This window comes from Poecilia reticulata, chromosome 9 (genome assembly GCF_904066995.2).
Source record: "Poecilia reticulata chromosome 9, P_reticulata-male-v2, whole genome shotgun sequence".
In the NCBI taxonomy this organism is placed as follows: domain Eukaryota; kingdom Metazoa; phylum Chordata; class Actinopteri; order Cyprinodontiformes; family Poeciliidae; genus Poecilia; species Poecilia reticulata.
The window spans coordinates 19,294,847-19,313,211 of record NC_088838.1 but is presented as its reverse complement, the minus strand read 5'-3'; the positions used below and the strand labels follow the sequence as shown (position 1 = coordinate 19,313,211).

The 18,365-nt window shown below is 38.1% G+C and overlaps 1 protein-coding gene across 1 annotated transcript in view; it reads right to left on the bottom strand.

Moving 5' to 3' along the window:
• The window catches only part of pcsk5b (proprotein convertase subtilisin/kexin type 5b), a 95,869-nt gene that overhangs the window by 75,472 nt on the left and 2,032 nt on the right, over positions 1 to 18,365 (bottom strand). Inside the window, 1 exon segment of the mRNA XM_081610684.1 lies at positions 11,014 to 11,118. Within this exon segment, the coding sequence (XP_081466810.1) occupies positions 11,014 to 11,118 (105 nt within the window).

Here is an 18,365-nt window from a genome sequence, read left to right as displayed (position 1 = left end):
TTTCTAAACCATAAAGTTTCCTCTACTTGGTCATTTTTTCTTATAGGCATAATGTTGTTCTGTCATATCTGTCCCACAAAACTCAGTCTCAGGTGTTTGTAGGACTATTATGTTGGTTTCATTTACGTTTCAGTACAAACACAATGGTCTTTTCAAAGAGATTTGACCTGAGGATGGATCGGGGGAAGAATGAGGAAAATTTTCCTGGACGGACGAAGAACCGTCTTAAATTTTCGCAGAAAGTCAAAACGCTGTGCATTTTTATGGTCACAGAGTGCCCTAAAAAAAAATTCTTCTGTTGCCACATCCTGCTTTATTTCTCATAAGTACATCTGTCTCTGTGAGCAATTATATGCCGTTTTTCTTTTTAAAAGTAGTAAGATGAAAAAACTGTTTTTCAGCACTCAGAGAGGCAATTTTATATTTTCATGCGTTACACTTAAAAAAATAATAAAATAAAATCACCATAAGGTTGAAAGCTGTAGCGCTTTTTTCCAGATCAGTCTAGACTGCAGATCCAGACTGCAGATCAGTCTACTGACGTTTACTTCAACTTCTCAAGACTGGAATACAAATACTAATGAAAAAAAAAACAAAAGTTATACATTTATGATAATGAAATTTTTTTATTTTATTAGGGAAATTGTGTGATGATTGGGATGTTCTGAATAATCCAGAAAATATTATATATTTCATAAAACATTAAAAGCTATTCTTAAGTGAGGACACTTAAGAATGTCCTCACTTAATACCCAAATGCTGCCCAGGGCAGCATTTGAAAAGGGAGTACAAGAGAGCTGGATTTGAAAAGTTGATACTTATAAATTATAAAAAGGAGATAAATTGAGGGGAAAAAAACCCTCACTGAAACTTCAGGCTGACTTTTCTGTCAATCACGCTGCTAGAATGCCTTTATTTACGCCCAACTGGGAAATCTGATGAAATTACTTCCTCACAAACAGGAACTGTACAACTTAAAGTAGATTGCACACACGATGATGATACATTTCTTTTCCGGCAATACATTTAAAAGTTGTGTCCACATTTTGCTTAACACCCACAGGTGAGAAAAAGGCCATCCTCTTTCGAGCGCTGTGGCCTTCCTGTTCGGTCTTCAATAAAAACAAACTACTGCTATCTAGATCGATTGGATTTTGTGTGCCAGAGTTTATCCAAACAAAAAACAACACTGCCCGTCATTACTGCCCCCCTAAAGCTTGGCTATATATTGCTCAAGTTGTTTTTGTGCCGGTTCTTTGGCCGGCTTTGAGGTGTGACAATCTATTTAACTCCAATTTGATTGAACACTGGATTGCCTGCTAACACCTCTGCTCCAATGTCAAAGTTCCTTATTGTGCTTTTTCTTCCAGTCTGATTCCCAGTTATCTCTAGTCTTTTTCCTCTCTCCTCTCTGCCCCTGAGTTACTGCTCTCTTAGCACTTCTTTTTCATTACATTTTACGCTCCTCTTATCCACAGATGCCCATTTGCTCCCTCAGACTGTCGTCGTTTTACTCGCTGATATCCCTGCCTCTCCCTCCCTCATTCCTCCCCCCCCCCCCCTCCGGCTCTCATTCGAGCTCTGTGTAAGGGTTTGCAGGTGGCTCTCTTGCTGGCTGGGTCAGTAACCAGGGGAAACTGGGGAAGAGTTCACTTCAATAGAGCAAATGGGAACAAATTGATCCACTTTCACTGCTGTTTGTGTGATGATGTTTGAGCTGCAGGCTACAAAAATGTAAGCTGGGAGTTTGAAGAGAAAAAAAATAGCAAGCAGAATACTCGTGAACCTTTTGGCCTGAGAGAAAAAGCTGGTTATTGCACTGACTTAAGTACATTTGAGAAACTCAAACTTTTTAGAGACTTCAGGAAACCGTGGTTTCCTAGCACACCGAGTCTTAATTAGTCAATTTGTTCAATTTAAAGCAGGGGGGAGATTTGATACAAGGACTCGATACAAACACAGTTCTGACTTAAAGTTTGGACCAAATTATTTACAATCCTAGCAGATTGTGATTTTAAATTATTTTCATATAAACACACAAGTTTGTTTCTAAACAGGAATGATAAAATAATAATAATTAAAAAAAGATTCTGTTTAAGGAAAGCAATTCCAACAAAAGGAGCAAAAATAAATATTTTTTTTCTTTTCAGTGTTTTTACACATAAAAAAAGCCTTTTTATCGTCTCTTCTTATTTTTATTATTAAAATTACTCAGTTAAATCTTTGCTTACTGGCTTTTTGACAAGTTTCCACTGGTAATTTGATGATTTGTCTTTATTGATGAGCTCCAAGCGATAGAGGTCAGAAGACCTCCCTGCCATCACCCTAATCTTTATCTCAATTCCAAAGATTTCCACTCAGATTAAAGTCAGGACTCTGACAGGATACCTTTGAAACATTAATATTACTTCCACTCAGAAGAAATGTGTTCAGTAAAAGATTACTGTTACTGAACATGTTTGTTATTATAAATATTAAGCTTCCTTCAGTGGTAAATAAAAAAATATATGGCCTGTACTTTTAAAAAACCCATCTAAATATATTTTTAAAAGTCATTTAAAGAAAAAAGAAAAAAGAAGTGGAAAAGAAACATTTTGAAATGAGTTTTGTCCAAATGAGTAATTTCATTTAAACGCTTGTGGAAATTAGTGAAAAAGACTGCAAACAGGACGGTCCAGCATCCCAAACAGAGCCGCAGACGTAATCCTGTACTAATCTCTGACAACACATCAAAAGGACACAAAAGAGGGAAAATAATACTATAACACTGTAATTATTGCTTACACTCAACATTAAACAGTTGGAGAGGGATTTCAGATTTGCATTGCAGTAGTTATTTCGAACAAAAACATGTCGGAGGGAACAAAGGGTTTATATAAAATGCAATGATTTATTTGTGTTTCTTGTTTGGAATTCAAAGCTCTGGAGATTTGGTCGAGTTCAGACATCTTTCTTTATCTGGATGCAATTTCAGATTAGAAAAAACAAACAGATGATGTAATGTGCAGCGTTGCTCATGCTGTCAAGTGCCGACTTTTTGTTTTAATTTGATCAATCTCCTGCAAGTTCATGTTTCAGATTTGGCTTGAAGCTAAAAACACAGTAATAATGTGGAGTTTGGTTTCCATAAAGTTGATGTCAGTAAACTAAACAGTAATTTGTGTCAAATGGACAAGAAGTTTATTTCACTTTGAAAAGTCCGACAAAATGTTCAAAAACTTTCGAAAATGATACAAAAATTAAAAATTAACTGTGTGAGGCCAAATTGTAGCACATTTTAAGACTCTTCTCAACAGATCTTGGGTATCTAAGGCAGGCTCCGGTGAGGGGAAGATCTGAGCAACATGTACACGTGGGTTGATTGACAACGTTAAGACCATCCTCCTGACTCTGATTGGTCGTTTCTGATCAGAAGCAGTGTGTTTCTGCAGACGATGGTAGGATCTCAAGGAAGAAGAGCTCAGCTTTGTCACAGATTATCTGTCTCATACTATCAGGACATAGTGACAGTTTTAACAAATTCGTGAAAAATATATTTTTATAAACATTACTTATTGCAGCTTTAATATAATCACTGGGCTTTCACCTAGTCATGGCTGAATATTCACAGATTCACTTAATCTATATATATTGCCATAAATATCAAAAGTCAGATATTTGAAAGAAAATGTATTTTGGGAAGCTGAAATACTGCACCACACCTTTGAAAGACAAAAATCCCAACTTGCTTTAAGATATCATACAAACAATAAGAGAACAAAAGAAGGACATAGAATAAAAGTCGATGGTAAAAATTTTAAGTTTAGCTGAATAAAGAGTCGTCAGCTGACTTTTAAAGTAGTCAATGCTGTCAATACCACAAAAAGACAAGAGAAGCATCTCATACAGTCAAGGTGTGAATATCTGAAAAGAGCGAACTCCACATTTACAACTTTTGAATCCGGTCTGAGGACCCAACCAGAACCTCTGGTTGGCTGAGGTTCAGAGTAAATATGTAAGGCTTTAGCGGGTCAAAGATATAAATAAGGAGCTTCACCCTGCAAAGCCCTAAAGATTAACAGCAACATGTTAAAGTGAACTCTAATAAGTACCTGGTAGCCAGCTAGAAACATTAACACAGGACTTATGTGTGTGTCCTCTGCTTGGTTCTAGTAAGAAAGTGACGCTGCAGAATAATGTAAATAAGAAGAAACAAAAGCATGGAGGACTTTCTCTAATCCATGTCCTAACACCAGCATTCTTAATTTGGAAATATTTCCCAAGTGAAAGAAAGAGTTTCGTACCAGCTGTGTGGTGCGATTGCTTAGAGACGTGCACTGACCAAACACAGCATCCAAGCTCCTCAGACTGGATGGGGCAGCTCAGTCTAAACGGTTAATTATCTCTTTAAATAAAAGCTCAAAGTTGCTTTGCTCATCAGTGAGTAAAACAATCAGTTTGACTTTGTATGACTTTGAGAATCATCCATTTGGCCAGCACAATACGGAGATGATTTTTGTAGTTAGCCTTTAAGTTTGCAGAGATCTCAGGGGGCATTTTGCAGAAACACTCTAAATTCTTTGGGTTTCTTGACCGCCACTTGGCAACTGAAAGTTTCAGCTTCCTCCACAGATTTTCTGTAGGACTGAGAGGCTAAGGTCACCTCTTTATGTGCCTCCTCTTTAGCCCCTTCTTTGTTGCCTTGCCAGTAAGACCAATACAAGACCCATCTTCACTGTTCTGGCTGAAGAAACAAAGTTTCTTCCTAAAAATCCCTAGAAGAAAAAATCTTCCACCTCCAAAGGCGACAGTATAAGGATCCACCAAACATGTTGGGCCGAGTTGGTCAAAAAGAACTCCTTTTTGGTCTCGTATAACTACAGTGCTTTATCCCAAGATGTCGCTTAAGCATTTAGACGAGCTCAAGACATTTAAGACAGGTTTTGATGTACATAGGCCTGTATCAATAGCAAATTTTGATGGACAATAAGTTGTTATTGCGATTATGTTGTTTTGAGACCATTTTCAAGCAATGTAATGATATCGCCAGAATAATGAAAAGTTTGTCCTCTCAAGACCAATAAACTTTAATTTTGTAAAAAAAGAAATAAACAATTTTTAACTCACACTGGAACTGGGGGATATTTTAAATAACCACATAAGTAAACAAAATGCCCAAAAACAATAAATAAAACAGAAATAAAAACCACAACTGAAGCAATAGATGTAACAGATTACAAAATCTGTCAACAAAACTGCCCTCCAAAAAAATATTAACCATTAGAACGGAAATTATGGAGCTTATTTTAATTTATTATGTGGTTAATTAACGTATTGCTTGTTGCATCTGGCTCTGATGTAAGCCTTCAACAGCAACAAGATTTTCATCCATGACAGCAGAGTGTGTCATCAACGGTTCGTTAGTGCTTTCACGTCATGAACAAAACTCTTCCATATGCAGCTACGGGCTAATCCCTCTTCGTCCTTCTGAGGTGAATTCAGTCTAAGGGTAACAGTTATTTTCATTTTGCATTTTAAGAATACTGTAAAAAAATTAATAAATCTGTAATGACTCTCAAGCTTTCAGTCTTAAGATATCAGTGTTGCTACAAATGACTTTACTCACAGCAACTTAGCAAATTACCAAGAAGAATGTTGCAACCTAAAACGAAGCAGTTCCTGTTTGCTGGCGCTAGAACGTCTTAACACAGCTTTTACTCGATTCCACGTTAAGTGGAATCGAGTAAAAGTCTTTTATTCTCCTATAGCAATAATATGAAACATTAGCTGATCTGAATCTATTCTCAACTGGATTATGTTTTTGTCTTTAAGCCATAGACACATAAGGATTGTCGCAGTGCAGCAAGTCGTGTTGACACGGTTAATTGTTGTCACCCATAAATAAAAAGGACACGTCACACCAGGCCAGTGCCGACCTCTGGACTCTGAAATAACTAAAACAGAGATGTATTGTTGTGATGCGCATTGTGCAACTTAAAAAAAAAACTGTCAGCAGCTCAATAATGTAAAAGCGAAAATGGTCTCAATAAGTCGTCTTTCTATAAGATACAGTGTTAAATTACAAGTGTTTTGCAGAACAATTTTTGTTCTTTTCACTACTGCCAATTTAATATAAAAGCTTCTGTTAAACTTGTCATGAGCATTTATTAAATCACCAAAACAAAGCGGAGAAGAGACTAATGAATGCCAATTTACTCAAGGAAAATTAAACAAACTTATAGGACAGTGTTTCTAATTTTATCAAGTATTAATATGCATGGTTGTTTCTCCAAGGAGTCTTATCAAACCTCAAAAAGACTTTGATCTTTGAGCAGTACATCCTGACAGGTTTATCTTCAAGTTTGAGATGTCATAAAATTTCCATTTGCACTTCCTTGGGGGAATTTTCCAACAAAGTAGTTCTAGAACTAGCTCAAAAGCACTTGTTTATTCATGCTTTTAATCACCCATGTGCTCACTTTAATCGCTAACAGAAGTAAATAAAATCTGCGTTCTAATGTCACCAACACTTTGCGAGGCCCAGAATGAAGAACAGCTGCTCTGTGAAGGTGTGTGGTAGATATAGTAATTGAGACCTCAAGCGTTCAACTTTTTGATTTAGTTTATCTTTTTATTATACAGATAATTTTTGAAGCTCGATAAAAGCTAAACAATGTACAATGTGAACTGCAGTTAATTTAACGGTTTTAAACGTTTCCCTCAGTTTAAACCTTCAAGACGTATTTCAGGAATTTAAAATGACCGCGACCAGCAGACTCATTTCTGCCACATGTAGCCTTCTTGGAATGCTTCTCAGCATCGTGACCTCTTTTTATCTTGGAAAATGACCCGACAGGCGAGTGACACCACGTTTAGTCAGGTGACATAAACTGGTAATCTGTGCTGCATCGCCATGGTAACATGCGTGCCAGTAAGTACTGGGGATGGCAGGGTGCGTCTTTTCATGGCTCTGCTACACCCATCTGACTCACTCATACACACACAAAAAAAAAAAACGCGCACGGCTGTCATCACAAAACCTGATTGCAAAACATCATTAGCAGTGCGCCAGACTCAGCTGGAGCAAACTGGCCATCAGTTTGAGACCCAAACACAGACTGGTCTGCAGATTGCTCTGTAGGGATAAAAGCTGACAGCTCAATTACTGTACGGTCCAAGCTTTCTTCATTTAGTTTCTATGGTTCATCTCCCTTTCGGTTTTCTCTCAGTTAACCTTCTGTTCCTCATCCAGTCTGTTAAAATCCGTATCTCAGCCAGCTGGCATCAGACCTGCCTCTACCAGGCACAGCGTCGGGCCCAAGAGGGCAAGAAGAACCGGGTCAGGAGACGCGTATACTGGAAGCAAAAAAAGGAATCAAAGGAGCATAGGTAAAGAAAAAAAATGGAATAAAAAAAATTTAAAAAACACACAACATGAACCGAGCTATAAGACGACCAGGTGTATACCAGGAGGTGACAGGTGGTGTCTCGCTTCTCTTTTGACTCTCTACTGTAGCTTAAACACAGTGATGCTTCTTTACTGATCCTTACTGCTCATCATGCATTCTTGTCTGCAGTTTTCCAAGTCAAGTCTCAGCTTGTATGAAAATGTGGCCCACTTCATAAAAAAGCAAATCTAAACAAGCTTGAGTGTGAAAGATGAAGGCAAAATATGCAAAAGATAAAAGATTAGAGCTTTCTACCCTTATCTGGTAAGCAAACCGTACCATTTCATCCCAGTGTATTTACATTTTACACCCGTAAAAGAAAGATTTTGGGCAGCTGTACCCAACTGCCTATGGTACCATACTGTCTTCGGGCAATACTTTAAAAAATGCAAGATCATGTTCAAATAACAGTTTTTCTACAGTCATTTAAAAAAGAGAAAACAGACTCGTCTGAAAACATAACTTCATGTTTCTTTTCAGTTTAAATGAAATGGGGGAGAATTTCTAATAATAACCTAATTAATTTTGTTCAGCTAAGTAATGGAAACTTGTTAAAATGGTGGCTTTATCCAACAGTGCACCATTATAGTATTACCACAGCAGCATTGGCATAACCAAACGAACAAACAGAAAGTTAAAGAGGAGCGGCAAAAGCAAATGAGCAGGATAAGCATTGCTTCCTAATAACTGATGGCGTCATCAGATATTAAGCTCTTAGCGTCTCATGACAGTCACACAGCAACAGTCTTCAGTCAGAGGCTTGCTCAGATTTGTTGTGTGACTGACTGCTGTCTGAGATCCTTCCTGCCCACAGCATCAACATGCTCAATGACTCTTTGAAGATACTTCCGCCGTATGAGTTACGACAATATTTAACTTTCCTGTGGGAAGAAAAAAGTCTTTTTGGATTGAATTGAATACTAGTTTGGGTATTTATAATGCTCAAAGGCATATTATTTCATCATAACTGTGCTGTTACCGTTACAAACATGACATCTTCTTTTCCCCGACATCATGATGCGTACCACTGACTGCTGTGTGTTAGTTTATTTACCCTGTTTGTTTGTTTTTTTTATTTCATGGATTATGGAGTTAAAGAACCATAAAAATGCTCACCTTTGTCTCTAATTAAATGAAGTTGTATGTCATTTTCTGCAGCTTTTATGTGTAATTTTCTATCCACCTAGTCTGGTTCTGATCTGGGGGCGAGTTGAGATGAGTCGTCCTAATTGAAGTGATTTAACCCTTGTGCATGTGAGGACTGAGGCAAACATAGAGGACTGCGGCAAATGATACAAGTTTTACGTGTGTGGGGTCGGTTGGACCCCATTTGTAAACACAAGGGTTAAAGTGCACAGCCAGGACAAGAATGCAGCTAAAATCCATAAAAAACAACCAAAAAAAAAAACATGTCTGGCTTTCTCAGCCTATTTAGTGTATGTATATTTTTACAGAATACAAAAAATATGAAGGGTTTATAGATTTTAGATTCAGCATAAAATTATTTTTATTTCATGTGTTGCTTGTAACAAAAATGCAGCTTTATTTAGGAATATTTAGTGCTGTGCAGAAGCTTGTATTTATTTATGAACACCCAAGTCAGAGGTCTGCAACTTGCAGCCCCGGAGCTTCACCTGGTTCGTTAAGCCGTCCACATCCAAAGTCATGATATTGGGCCACAAACATTTATTTAGTTCCCACATGCATTGTTCATTTCATACAGAAAAGAAAAAAATCACTTTTTTTTTTTTTTTGCAAGTAAATGTTTGTCTTCTCAACATAAATCAATCCATAAATCAAACAAATGACAGACATATTGCCAAATTAACTTTAAATCATTTAAAACCAGTCAAACTAAATATTAGAGTCTGGAATAAGAAGACTCTAATATTTAGAGTCTTCCGCTATGAGGAAGATGAAATGGGCTGAATGAGAAATTTTTAATTGTTTTAAAAAATCATCACAAGGCTTTCAACACTCTCCTGTGTTTAGCATATTGGGCTCAGTAACCAGGATCATGTGTGGCTATTTACTGTTATAAGACCCCAAAAGGTGGAATACAAACCAGCACAATAGCAGAAAAACATGTTAATTGCAATGTTTTTATTGAATATTATGATTATACTAGTTATGATTAATCTACTTTCTTTTCCAACATCTGCAATTCGATGTGCTGCTAATTACAAATTATTGAAAAGCTCTTTGTGTTTTTAGAAACTTTAACTGTTTGGAAAATTTTGCTTTCACAAACATATTGTTAAAATGTGTCATTACACTCTTTGTTATTAAAAAAAATCACATATCGTTATAAATGGGAAGTTTAACATTGAAGACTTTCAGCTATTTTCATCTGACATGGTTGTTTTACACAACTATTGAGGTCCCCAATCTTCATTTATTAGAAATATTAAATTAATACAGCATGATGCAAGTAAACTTGATTTAATTTTCAGCCATGGTGAAAATGGTTCCCTCAGGAGTAGCTTTTATAGATCTGTCTCTGAACAAAGGAGTGAACACTTTACATAGTACATGTCTAAATAAGCTCAGGACAAAGGTTTTAGAGTACAAGCAGAAAATCTGTGTCAAGGAAGATTTTTTTTTTTTAGCCAAAGAACTTCAGTGAAAACTTTGTCAAATGTTGTGGCTGCACTTTGGGTCAAGCTGCACCTAAAGCCTCAACAGTCTGAGTGATAAACGAGGTTTGACGCACAGCAGTGTTCAAGGTGGAGACCATGAACTTTGTACTGTGGCACAGTAAAAAAAATCTGATTAACACGGTTACATTCTGGTTCCTTTTGAAGCAGTACTGAACCCAACACCAAAAACTAGAAAATAATTTATGTTAAAGCTGTAGAAATTGACATCTTGGAAAAAATGTTATGAATAAATTCTGTAGTAAAATGTTTTACAAGAGTTTTTTGAGTTAGACATGGGCAAAATGAACTTAGAAGCTTAACTAGGATATTGTGTGATATTACCAACATTTAATGTGGAAAAATTCAAAAACATGTAAATAAAGATTTTACCGTTGATTAAAGAGAAGAGTATAAATCAGTTCTAAAAATTTAATCAAGCAATTTTATTATTATTTTAAATTCTAGACTAAATGATAATAATTTAAAACCCAAGTCTGCCAGGGTTACAAGTAACTCTATAGGTTTAACTGTGTAACAGTGTGTATTATATTACGCAGACAAGATCAACTATTTCTGTACATACAGAGTGTCAGAAATGTAGTTCCCTTTTTATATTCTGCACTTGTATGGGTCAATACTGTTGTTCTGCAAAGAAAAAAAATGATTCAGTCTTTCAGTCAGCCTGAATCATTCTGAATTGTTCTTTCAAAATTCCATTTTGAAAGAACGATCTTCATCCACATATTGACCTAATAAAGCGAACCACCTGCAGGACTCTGAGTAACACATGGAGTTTCCTCAGCCGTCACCCTGAACAGCAGCTTGATTACAGAGTCAGGAGAGATCCACTGAGTCTCAACCGAGTCGACTGAGCCAGTCAACCCACCGACAGACACAGAACAACAGACGTGTCTACACAGCAGGTCTACAGCAGGCCACAGGCTCACCTTGGGCTCCATGGAGATGAAACTATGGCGACCACGGCTCGATAAAGTTGATCTCTTGATAGTCCGACTGTGGAAGAAGTGATAGTGGTCTATGAGGTCCCCAATCTGCAAAGCACACATGCAGACATTAATGCATATATATCAGTATGTTATTTGTACATATTGATATGTTAAAGTAAGGCAGTGGTGGCATTTTTACTGGTGAACCATCTTGACACAATCAAACCATAGAACATAAATTTATTATTCCAATAAATTATATTATAAATGTCACCAGAGTTTTGGTACAACAGTGACCAAAGATACACATCAGAAAAATATGTAATTGAAACATGATATTGTGACCAAGTAGGACTGGGTGGAAGATATGACATTTAATAGTTTAGGTATTTTGAGACAGACATGATGGTTTGTATTTCCTTGATGTCAATTTCATAAATACAAATAAATACAAAGAAAAGATATTTGCTCTGGATAGATTTGTTTTTTTCTATTAGAGCAATTATTTTATGTAGAGAAAGTATTAATGACTTAATTGCAAAAAAGTTGATATATTTCTTTATAAATAATCCACATTTTCCTTTTTTAGATTACACATTGTCAACTAGAGATGTGCCAATCAGGTTTTTTCCTGCCGATTCCGATAACCCATGAGGGCCCGTCACCGATACCGATCACATTATTATTTTTTTATCATGAACACTACCGGTTACATTATGTGGAAAAAGGAACCATGAATTCACCTTAATTTAGACAAAAACTTGTTTTTAATAACTTTTTCCAAGAAAAACACAAAACAGGCATTGTGGAAATTGTACTGCTATCAGTAATACTATCTTTAACAGACTGAAAACATATGAAGGCTCTGAAGAGGCTAAATAATGCAAAAAGTTCCTCTCAAGATTGCCAAAAAATTCAAGTATAAAACTTAACATTCAAAGGCAAATACAGGTTCCATTACAATAAACAATCCTGAGTTACTGCATGAAAACTTCCTGATAGCATGGCGGCTAGCTGATTACTGCTAGTTCTGATTGGCTGCTTCTGACTGAGCGGAGTAATTATACAGAACAGGGAGGAGATTGATTATTTTTTCAGAGATTATCTGTCTCATGTTAGGACGGCGAAAGTTTTAATACGCATGTAAAATTTACTTTTTAAAGTTAGATGCTGCAGCTTTAAGCAGAGGTTCGGTGTGAGAGTCACTACCAGGTGGAGCAGAAGCGGCGGCGCTCGGTCTGAAATATTACTACCTGTAGCTCGTAGCGGCGGTTCAACAGCGAGAGCAGAACCAGCGTCTTACGTCGCAGCTCGAAGACTTAAATAATTTTCCAGGTTATTTGTTTAGCTTTCTTACCGTCATGCTAATCTGTGTTTGTAGCTGTGCGCTGCTTTATCTGCTAACTGATCGTCACTCCATATGTCTTTTTTTACTGCAGTGAGCCTCGATGTAGCCAAACTCCGTCAAGTATGCCGTTGTTTTTATGCCATATTATATTCGTCATGTTGATGCATTTTGACGTGCTTCAATTTTCCGCCACAACACGCAAACTTCCCCATTCACTCAGTGTGTTATATTTCTACACGACATCACTTAGGATTTGTTGCTGCGCGCTTGCGCAGTGTGAAGGAAAGAGGAAACCAGCTGCACAGACAGGCTGCGAAATGAGATGCAGGTGATCGGTTTGTGTGATCGGCAAGAGACCGTGATCGGCGATCACCGATCATACACTTTTTCACGGAAATCGGCCGATTATGATTGGTGGCCGATCGATCGACACACCTCTATTGTCAACACTAAGGATGCAGGATATTATGAGATATTATGAAAACATTCGATAATATCTTAAGATCGTAGAAACAATACAAGTTGCAGTTCATAAATAAACAGTGTTTATCCCTTTCTGCTCTGCAAACGTAGACCAGAAACAGTCCAACCAGCTACAGGAACAAAATAATTGCTTTTTTCTACCACAAGATTTCATTTAAAAAGTTGATCCTGACTGAGGCGTGTAGTTTTTAACTCTTCATGACTTGAGCATCTTCCAAAACTTTTCATGCTGCTTAAAAAAAACTGGCAATACCATATTTGAAAGCATAACACATTGGCTACAATGTATTTCAGCACAGACAGTTGTTTGCGATATGCATACTGTGTACAGTGAACAATAAATGTGCAATATATTATGCAGCTGCTACCTTAGACAACATTATTCTACTGATAGTTCAGCTTTTAGTTGAAGAGCTGATCTATCAGTTACAGGCAGTAAAGGCAACTAAAGTCTATCCAACTGGACAAATGCACAGAGCGCGAATGCATAACATTTGAAATCTAATATTCTACCAAATATCCTGTCCAGGCAGTCCTGTGAGGTTGTGATGTAGTTTGTGCCTTTATTTGCCTTTGTTTAATTGACTAACAATGTCTGTATAATTTTATAACAATCAGAATCACAAGTCCCCATTTATTTTAGAGATCATAATGAGATTTTTTTCCCCCCCAAACCAGTTCAGATGCTAACCGGTGCTCCACTGGTTTCTGTGACTTCATAAGTTTCACCACAGCCAGTTTTGGCACTGATAAACTGGTGCGTATCTTGGCAAAAAGACAAAGCTGAGCAACAGAAAAGAACCACTTTCCATCTGGAAATCAGAGACCAACAACCACGTTAGAGAAACGTTTAACACTCCTGAGATGGTTTCCTCTTTGATTAGCCTAATTTAAGATAACAAACTGGAAAGCTGCCAGATTTTAGATTAATAAAAAGGTTGGATTAGTTCTGGCATAATGTCAGTTACATGGCTCGTGAATTTGAGTTGTTTATCTTGGTATATCATCCATTACTAGGTTTTATGTCACCTCATAGCTGCTATTTTTTTGCTAAATTAATGAGGTAGTTCCTAAGCATCATTAGTCTTGGACTGTGAAGTATTCACAAAATCAAATTGCTGTTTAAATGGTTTTGATAAAAATGGTGACATGAAGGCATCCGTTTGTGGTGCTCCGAAAACAGACAATGTGATTCCTGTAGATAAACTGACTGTACCCAGAGACACTCCAATGAATTGGGCTTGTGTCTTGTCATGTTACTCTAGATCAATCATTTCCATTCATCAGGGGCCACCATCATAAAGATCTAAGATGTCCCCCTGCAAACCTGCATCAAGTAATTGAATTCCTCAATGTGTTACCATGTTGTGCAGGAAACCCATTTAATTGATTCTGATGAGTTGCAGCAGCAGAACATCTAAAAGATGCCATTGAGAGTGGGAAGTTTCCACTTTTGTCCAACACCGACTCCATAATATCAAGTACGTAACTTGACTTTATGGAGGATCAGACACACTTCTCCTCGACTTCCTGGCTGTGAGTTTCTTCCGTGCTACAAAATGTGTGAAGGTCTGATTGGGTGCCTTTATGATGGTAATTTGTACAGGTGTGGATAAAGTTCTCCACAGTTGCAGCACACAGTGTAAGCAATTTATAGGTTTCTATGAGAAATGTGCTATGCAAGTGACTACCAAGAGTTAATTTAATGTTTATTATAATGTTTGTTAACATTTCTTGTTCCTAAAAGTTTAAAAGCAACTGCAATAAAAGGTCAGAGAAAAGGTGAAACCCGAGACAAAATGAAACACGACCTTTGAATGACTGTGGGGGGAAACGGGACAAATGATACACAGAAACAACAATGGCAGACAGCCGGAAAGCTGCTGTAAGGTGATTAGTTTTAATAATTGATAAAGACCATTCTGTCCTTCAGATGATCAAACTGTCATGGCTGCCAGGGGTCCTGTGGTGCATCGCTGCTCCACGGCAGAGATCCACCACCACAGAGTCCATTAGATCAGCTTTCAACTCCAACACCCGGCCGCATTTTCCAGCTTACTCTGAGAGGAGATGAGAAACAAGCAACTCCAAATAGTTTCGCATCTACACCCCTTAGCAAAGCTTCAACATGTCTTTATCGCCTCTCTTTTTTATAGCTAAAGGATGGAGTTGTCACCGTAGTTATGACAACCTGTGATCACAGGTGTACATGCAGGTACTTCTAAGGGCAACAGATGTTATCCAACTACAACAATCTGCTGCAAGTTCTCAATAGAAACAGCATAATGATGTGAGGGCTGAATGAGAGGGACAAAACGGAGGATTGTGGATACCCACCGCTTTGTAACCCTGACCTTTCCCCCAGATTAATTACATTTTCATCTCATCTGCAGAGTTCTCTAGGGAGCTCAACAAAACACGCACGTTGCCCAAATAAACAATGATGTAACAGCTCAGATAGTCAACTAGGAATTTAAACTTTAATCACATTACTGCTTTCCTTTTATGTCAAACAGGGGGACAATCACAACACAAGAAGCTGAGAAAATTACACACAAATCTACTCTGAATGATTCTGCCAGATTCAGATCAGGTTGCACCGATGGCAATTTGAACCCCAATTTGGCATCCTCACTTTGCCTTTTTGTCCTATTATCTGCCACCCTGTGTGGATCGATTATTGTTCTGATCACTTTATAGACCAGGTGGCTAATGAAATATGGTAGAATATGTTCACACGTCACCAGAATTGCAGTAAAAGGACAAGCTGCAGTGAGTCCAGAGCAGAAATCAGGATTTTAGTCGTGGACGGTTTTTATCAGAAGCAGAAAAGCTTCTGAAGAGAGAAGAGGTTTAGAAAGAACCGCTCAGTGCCACGCCTTGGAGGAACTTGTCTGATGACACAAGTAGGAAATGGATCTCAAAAATTAACGATCTCCAGAAATTCAACAATGGAGAACCAAAGCGACTGATTTTATCAATCTAGAAAGAGTGACCAAGTTAATTCTATTGATTTAGGGCTCCAGCTAACCACAGAAACAGTCACACTTCTAACGAGCAGTTTTCCAACCAAAATTAGTTCTGTAACCCAGCAACAACTCATCCAGGAGCTCAAAGATAAAGTCGGCAACATCCAAAGTGAAAGCGTTCATGACTCAACAATAAAACAGAGAAAAAAATGCATCTATTGGAGCTGAAAACCTCTGGTCAGCTGGTTACACGGGACACAAATAACTGTCTCAGATTTTTTTTTTTTTAAACCTGTCTCACACTTACTATATCTTCATGATCCCCAGTAGTGTGATGCAGAGTCTAGAGCTGCTTTGCTGCTCTGAAATATAAGGAATTTGCCTAATTATTGATAGAACTAGTAATTCTGATCTCATCAGAAAATCCTGGCCGTCCAGTGCTAAGATGGTGATCAGCAAGTTCATTTTGGAATGACTAAAGTAGAAAAATGACGTATCTGAAAAGGCCTCGTCATAGACCATCTTCAAAAAAGATGAAGTGGTATGACCTTAAACAGGCTTTTCATACTGAAAAATCCTACAAAAAACATTTCAGTGTGGTAGCAAGCAAAATCAAAAGAAATCTATGAGGGGGTAACAGGAGCTTCATTTTTTTTTTTGACTCACTTTATTTCAGCAATCTGTGTTGCCCATGACCAACTTCCTCCTAGTAGACTTTTATCAGAAGCACATAACCACTTTTCCTTTCAGCGGACTAGGATTATAGAAAATTACTTGATTCATCAATTTGACGTAGCAGTTTCCTTTTTTACCAAAAAAAGAACTTGGGTGCAAAACAACCAAAATTCAATGTCACAAAACTGTAATTGGGTGAAATGACCAGCACCATCTTCTGCCTAAGCATCAACAACAGAATTAAATTGTGAACAGAAACAAGTAGAGGTGGAACATAGTCCTTCACAAAACAAAATGAGAAGCACAGAAACCTAAACAGTACTGGTTTTAGAAAATGCAACATTTTACAACACAAATTTTTTTTTACTTTTTTTAAATCATTTTATCTTAAATGTTTTCTGGATTTCATTCTTACCTCCTCTGGGTTGTCAAGTTACCTTTTTGAGAAACATGAAGATTTTATTTTTAATGGAATATTCCTTTTTTTTTTTTAGACTGCATTTGTCTTCCCCAGTTTTTGGCAAATTCTAGAACCTCTTGTCCCTTAACCCAGTAACCACCAAACAGTCTGCAAGGCACATTCTGGAAGCCCAAAAACATGGGAAAAGGAAAAAAGAAAAAAACGCCCTGTACGAATCACCATCTTCAGTTGTTATTGATCCAAGCGTCTCCAGTCTGGCTCCAGGTTATGACCAACCCTCTCAATGCGATCCACATCCTCTCCCATCCCTGCTAAACACCAATTTGGACGGATATCCACGTCTGGGGCCTCATCAGCTGATTTAGACTCAATTTGAGCCAGTGTCTTAGTCTGGGAAGGGGGCTCCACAGCTAAGAGGATTACCCAGAATTCCCCAACGAGGTGCTCTCGTACTCCATGCCAACTCTTTTCATCCATCCGTCCATCCATGGTCCCAGCTTTCAGCCCCTCATTCTGTCATCTCTCAGTGTGTGCTTATCTTTGTCTGATTTCCTCTTCCCAACCCTGTAAAGAAGACCATATTGTCCCTGTGCAGCATTTTTTCCTTCCCATCCCCCTTTGTCTTTCTTTAAGCACTTGATCCCACTCCCAATTAAACCCCTCTCCTAATTTAGCATCCATATTGTTGTTTTATCCTTTGTTACAAGGAGCACTCTAGGCAGGTTTAAACTGCAAAAACCTGTACATTAACGTGAAAAATAAAACATAAAAACATATTCCAAAATTAATTTCACAGTGATATGAATGTTGTGCCGATAAACATGCTGAGGGTCGGCTATGACAGAGATGTCAGAGTTCACATCAAGCAACCAGAGCGTGCTGCTATCAATCCCATGGGAGCGGCTTTCAGCTGACCCCAAAATAAGGAAGTGAAGTGAAACTCTTGTCTATGAGGTGTCAAAGTCCAATGAGTGCTCCATATTGAGATGGAAATCAGGGCGAACGGCGGGGGTTGGGGGCGCCAACCCACTCTGCCGGGGAATTCCTATGTGCGGGGGGTTAGTATGGAAAAATTGGGAGCGTGTGTGTGAGTGTGTCTGAGAAAGGGGGTGCAGGGGGTGGGTAGAAGAGATTCAACACATTAGTTGCTGTCAAAGAGAGGGGATAAACGAGGCCATTAAGGCCTACTCTCTCCGGGAGTACGGTGGGTGGGCAGGCTGGGTAAGGTGGAGAGGGAGGGGATGGTGGTGGGGATTCAATAGCTGTTGACTAGGCTACCCCACAACAACCTGTCAGAATGCCCCCCTCCCTGTGCTGTCTGCACACCCAACACTGGCAAGTGCAGGCATGAGCTGCCCATGTATGATGGCGGTACTGGAGTGTGTGTGGGGTCCACATTTGGGGTTTCTTTTGTCGGCCACTCTTTCAACTTTGTCAAAACACATGTAGAAGAAAA